This window comes from Mycteria americana, chromosome Z (assembly GCF_035582795.1).
Source record: "Mycteria americana isolate JAX WOST 10 ecotype Jacksonville Zoo and Gardens chromosome Z, USCA_MyAme_1.0, whole genome shotgun sequence".
Classification (NCBI taxonomy): Eukaryota; Metazoa; Chordata; class Aves; order Ciconiiformes; family Ciconiidae; genus Mycteria; species Mycteria americana.
The window spans coordinates 21,911,587-21,917,586 of NC_134396.1; the positions used below are offsets into that span (position 1 = coordinate 21,911,587).

General features: G+C 51.4%; 1 protein-coding gene across 2 annotated transcripts in view; it reads right to left on the reverse strand.

Annotated features, from left to right (window-relative positions):
• The window catches only part of PGM5 (phosphoglucomutase 5), a 79,655-nt gene extending 74,456 nt beyond the window's left edge, over positions 1-5,199 (reverse strand). The window contains exon 1 of one of the 2 annotated variants that reach the window (XM_075526993.1): positions 4,781-5,199. In XM_075526993.1, coding sequence (XP_075383108.1) covers positions 4,781-5,041 — 261 coding nt within the window. In that variant the 5' untranslated portion in view covers positions 5,042-5,199. The remainder of the gene's footprint in view (positions 1-4,780) is intronic. The other variant, XM_075526994.1, reaches the window with a different exon arrangement.
• Between the last annotated feature and the right edge of the window lie 801 nt (positions 5,200-6,000).

Consider the following 6,000-nt stretch of genomic DNA (forward strand, 5'->3'; position numbering starts at 1 on the left):
GCACATGTTCTCTCTACTTCTAAATCTAAACTTGTGAGGTTTAGATTTTTGCCTTCATGGACACAGAAACTGGTTTTTTAAAGTAAGTAGAATACTTAGATTGTTCAGAATGCACAAATTACCTGGCACTATCTCTTCACCATATTTTCATTTTTTTTCTGTTCAATAGATGTTGCACAAACCAGTTTTCCCATTTTTCTGGATGCCAAATATTGATATGAACAGGAGTAATTCGCCTTCAGCATTTGTCACAAGGCTATTATTTCTATACTGCTTAGAAATATTATTTATTATACTAATTTCTACGCTATAGAAATACTGCAATATTTAGTATTCTAAATTAAGGATGTTGAAAGTGAAATTACATGAATGATACACAGATATTTCATTTGCAGTGACTAGTGCAAAGAGCTTCACCTTATGTGAAGGTCTTCAGTGCTTTTACAAAACTCCCTGAGGACAGTGCAGACCTTAGAAGTGTACACATGCTACCCATCTTCCTCTGCTCTCTTCATTTCAGTGGCAAGAATGCACAACCTCATCCTCTCTTGGCCCAGAACCTGTTCATTTATCTCTGAACCAAAAACTAAACTGACATTTAATTAGTTTTAAGTAATGAACACTCAGATGTACAGACTTCTCACAATCCAGGCTAAAACAGTAACCAATTAATGACCATGTACTGACTCACAATTAAAGTTCCAGTAATATCCTTCTGAAAATCTTGGACAGTTTCATAGCATGGAAAGATTATCTTTGGAATTCAAAACCTTGCATGGCTACGGGATCACAGGCATGTAATGTCTCTTCTAATAGTGTGTCCCTACGCCACGTTCTATTTTGTCACTCTGCTTTTAGTAGCAACAGCAGAAACAAAGACCATGATCCTCAGCAAACTGTTTCAGCTGAAAGAATAGTCACCCTAACGAGTACTTTACAAGAACATTTTTACGCAATATTACCACTTGCAGCTGTGCGTTTTCAGACAATTCAGTTGATTATTGTGGAGTCACTTAATGCCTTTTTTTATTATTTTTCCCAGTAATCTCTCACATGCCTCAGTCAATTAAACTTGAAAGAACACGAAGCAAGCAGATTATATCCTGGAAAGCACAGGGCTGTGCCTTCCTATCTTTTACTATAGTATCCTAAAGATGACTGAGCACCACACTCAATGTAGAACCAAATATATCAATCATACAGGTCCAAGGAGGGAGGGCAAGATTTGCATGGCAGATCACGGAAAATAAAAAAAACATGGTATTATAAAGAAGACAACTGGAAAACTCTCTGCCATCTCAAACTTCTACAGCATTACTAGCAATATTCTGTGATCTCTCTAGGATGTTGCTATGACTTTCCATATTCAGAGTATGATCATCAGCTTCTGATCTGCCACTGAGACGGACACACAGCAGCTTCTCATTTAAGCATATCCTAAACTTTGCATCAAAAATGAGACACCACATCCAGGTGATGGGTCTAATGGAATACTTGCATTTAATTTGTAGGGGAACTGTATTATAAACGATGGAGCCTTTTACCTCATTTCTTCCAGACATTAAGGTATGAGGACACTACTACTGACAGGACACAGGTGAAAAGGGAAATGGAGCCTCAGATACTCTCCTACCACTTCACTTTGCAAAACTGCTTGTTGCAACCCAGAATGGTACAGGACCTCTGTCTGGCTTTCCTCACACTCCCCCACGCTCCCATGACATGCAGTCCCTTACCCAAATGTGTTTGCTACAGCCCCAGCTGTGTAACCTGTCGACGGGTGACCCTGGTTAGCCACTTCCAGCTCTGAACGGAAAGATCTGGTGGAGCATGTGCTGACTACAGTTGCACAGCGTGGACCAGCCTGTAGCTGTTGCCACCAGTGGAAGCCTACGCAGGCTATAGCTGTGGAGTGTGTACCTGCAACCCCAAGCTGGAGGGCATGAGCCAGAGGGACTGAAGACAAGAAGAAGGCAGGGCAAGCACTGGCAGCTGACCGGGCAGGGGGCCTCATCTCATTCCTTGTACTGGGGCCTATGCCAACTGTGCTAGGCTGTTAACGCAGGGGGAATGCGGGGTGAGTCACCAAATGAGAACAAGGGGAACCTAGCAACTCTAAAGGGCAATACATTTACAGTTGATAATAGAAAATCCCTTTTATTTTTGTACTCAGCAGGCACAATTAACCATAACACTCGGTATGTGTCTTCCAGGAAGGAGATTCAAGTTCAGTTTATCAGCACTACATGGCTATCCCTCTCCTGGCACTCTGGGGTGGCTAAAGGTTTTGAATGCAGCTTCAAGGCTTCCACACATTTCACCCGATCCTGCCTACACCAGCTCACTTCTTTCCTTGTGATATTGGCTATGTGCCTTCTAATGACATTAACCTCATCCAAAGGGAGAGATGTTTGCCCTTAGGAGTATTCCCTTCCTCTCTCCCTGCTTACATCGCTCAGCACTAAACAATGCCTTCAGGGAGGTTTAGATATTTTCCCAGCAGATGTATTTTAACAGCCGAAGAATAAAACATACAAACAGTATTCACTAAGTAAATGTGAGGCTTATGCATTTACAGTGTGCCTGAGAGAAACGGGGGTGAGGATGAGCAGCGTGAGAGGGGATGGAGCATTAGCACAGGGAAATGGGAAGCCTTTTCAGTATCAGTAGCACCCTACCAGCTGGCCTGCTGAATTTGTGAGGACTGTGTCATTAGTAAGAGTATCATGCTTGAATTCAGATATTTGTGGGAACTGTGAGGAGAAAAGCTTGGGTTTTGCCTTCAGAAAACCCTAGGGAGAAACTGTTTCTAAGAAACTTGCAGCAACTTAAGAAAGGGGAAGCACTACTACAGCAAGGTGCCAGAAACATGTCAAACTGGAAATCTCCTGAGGTGAAAAAGACCTGATCTTCAGAGGAAACACAGCAAAATGGGGAATGTGACAGAAGCAGCAGGAAGGAGGCAAGCTGACAGGAAAAATTAGTCAGGAAGGAATCCTGAATACAGCATAACTTGGCTGACAAGCCCCTCGTCTTCTAAACCCTAAACTTCTTGTCTTCCTCAGCACCTCAGTCCTTGTGGTCACCTTGCGGCTGTAACCCACTCTGTAGCTCCTACCAGTGTGCAAGGGCAGGCAAGAACATCAGCCTCGGCAGGGCAGCTCTTGCTGCAGGGCTCTTGCTTTAGCTGTTGCTGCGCTTTATCCCGCCTGATCAAGAGGTACAACTCCAGTGGCCAGGCTTTCTCCACCAACCTACGTGGGGGAAGGGGCTAGGGAGCAGCACTCCTCTGGGCCCCGTCCTACCTTCCTTGCAACGCCCCACACACCAGCCCACGGCCGCTGTTCTGTGCTTGCTCCCTGCATGCTCGTCCTGCGTCGCTGCAGACGGAACACCACCGTGCTACCCTCGCCAGTGGCCCCACCTTTGCCAGTGTCCCCCCCAACAGCCCTCCTCACACCCTGGGCCACATAAGTCCTGGCCTCTAGCAAGCCCCCACGTGAACAGTGAGTTTGCAAAAGCTAGCCAGTACATAACACAGCCAGTCTCTCTGAAATCTCAGGTATCACTCAGCGTCTGCTTGATAGTGTCAGCCTGCTGAGAATGAGCTTTAGAAATAAATTTAAAATAGTCATTATTTGTACCAGGCTGGCTAATCCATATGTGACAATAAGTCAGCAGGGATAATTCAGACACATATGGAGATTCATTTCAAAGCTGAAAGATCTCCTGGTTATAAAACGGGACTGCATTTAAAGAACGGAGCTTTTGAAAAAAGTTAAGAAAAAGTAAATTCACTACAAAAAAACCCCTATAAAATTATATAACTTCTTTTGCCAGATCCGGAGAATCAATTTAGCCATCATAACGTGAGACAGCAGCTTCAACTCTGCTTTGAAGTAGAAACTTCAAGCCTACCTTAGCTGGTATTTCCACCTTTCTGTAGATACACACTGACACAGGAATGTGCATGTATCTATGAGAAGACATCGGTTTCCTTCCCAAGTTCTTTTCTATTTTCAAAACCACACAAGAAAAGCTGCAACCCATCTGGTCACAGAGGTATGTGCCACTGTTGTCTTCTTGCCTTTAGTAATTTGTTCGCAAGTGAACAACAGAGAAGAACAATCATTTTCCTAAGATGCAGCCAAAATGCTGGATTCCTCTTGCTTCAATAATACCATTTGCCTTGAGTATTTCTAAAAGATCCTGAGCAGCAGATACATGCCTGACACCTTCATTTCCCCACACGCTTATTTTTCATTCTGTTACATTTTCTCCTGCAGAGTCAACCGTGTTTTTCAGCTCCCGTTCCTGCCTCAGTCTAAAATAAGGTAAGAAACAGTATGGCATGGCCAGCAGTCTCCTGAGGCCATCACGATCACCTCCGTTACAGGCAGGTAAAACCAGCCTCGCCGACGCCTGGCGGCACAGCCCAAAGGACGCAGGAGCCGGCACCGGGCTGGCGCGGGCACCAGCCGCGCAGACCCCCGGAACGCAGCCGGACACAGCTCGTCTTACCGTCGTTGGTGCACCCAGCGCTGCCCGGGCTGTGACACCAACAGGTTCTCCCCCGTTCCTACGGGACTGCTCGGCGCTTCCTCACCGCAGGGAGGAGCCGGCGCGGGCAGGGCGCGGAGCCGGCTGCCAGGAGGCGACGGGGACGCCCGCCTGAGGCGGGCCGGGGGCGGCTGAGGGGGCCCGGCCGGCGCGGCTAGCGGGAAGGGCGCCCCGAGGGGACGGCGTGAGGGCGGCGGGGAGGGTGAGGGGGCCCGCTTACCCCGTTGGCCGCGGCCATCTGCACGACGATCTCGATGGCCGTCTTGCTGAAGTACCTGCCGTCGCTGCCCACCACCATGGTGCAGCCCTGGCGGTCGCGGAGGTCGACGGAGGAGAGGAGGCTCTGCACGAAGTTGGGCAGGTAGTTGCGCTGGCTCTCGAAGAGCCCCGTGGGCCGCCGCAGCCCCCCGCCGCCCGTGGGCCGCTGGTCCTCGTAGGGCGCCGTCTGCACCGTCAGCACCGGGATGGGGGTCCTCTCCATGGCGGCGCCCCGCGGTGGCCCGCTGCCGCCCGCCCGGCTGTGGCTCCGCTGGGGCGCGGCAGCCCCTCACGCAGGCTGCCTCGCCGGCGGCGGGGAGCAGAGAGGCGTTTCCCTGCGGCGGGCTGGCGCGGGGTCGGCCTCCCTCACGGCCGGCCCCCGCGGGGCCGGAGGCGGGCTCGCTCAGCCCTCGGCGGCCCGCCGGCGGGAGCCCGGCGCCGCGGGGGAGCCGGGGCGGGCGCGGGGTGCGCGCCGCCCCTTCCCCCGCCCGGCGGGGCCCCCGCCGGCGCCTGCCGCCCGCAAGGACGCCCGGGGCTTGCCGGTCCGCTGCCATCAGCATGCGGCGGCCCTGGCCAAAAATAGCCCTGGAAAGCGAAGCCGAGAATCGCGGTCTCCTGCCAGGGATGTAACTGGAGGCAGGGGGAGAGGGCGAGCCAGCGCGACACACTTGCTCGGGGGGATCACGCTCTGTCAGCGCTGGAGCCGTCCCCACCGACCCCCGCCGGCTGCCTCTCGCCCGGCCAGCAGAAAGGCACAGCCGCCGTGCCTCGGGAGCCGCGCACCTCCGGGCGGCTTGGGACGCAGCCGGCGGCTCTCCCCTCGGAGCACCTCCCGGCCGAAGGCAGGGGCAGCGGCCGCTCGTAGCAGAGCGTCGGCCCCCCGGCTGGAGCGAGCCCGGGAGGTGCTACCGTCCCCTTCTGCAGGCGAGAAAACAGGAGAACAGGCGACTAAAGAGTGAACAAGTTATTTCACTGCTAAACCTTAAGCGAGGGGAATCGGTTGGGTTTTTGGTTTGGGTTTTTTTCACTATATTGCTCGAAAGCAAGGGGTTTGTGTAGTAAGCAAGCTTACAGAGGGGGTTTGGTTTTGTTTTTTTCACAGCAGGAGCCGACTACTACGGGAAGGGTCTGGTCTGATTGTAGCATAACCGACGACGCTGGTTTCTGTCCAGGCTTACTCCC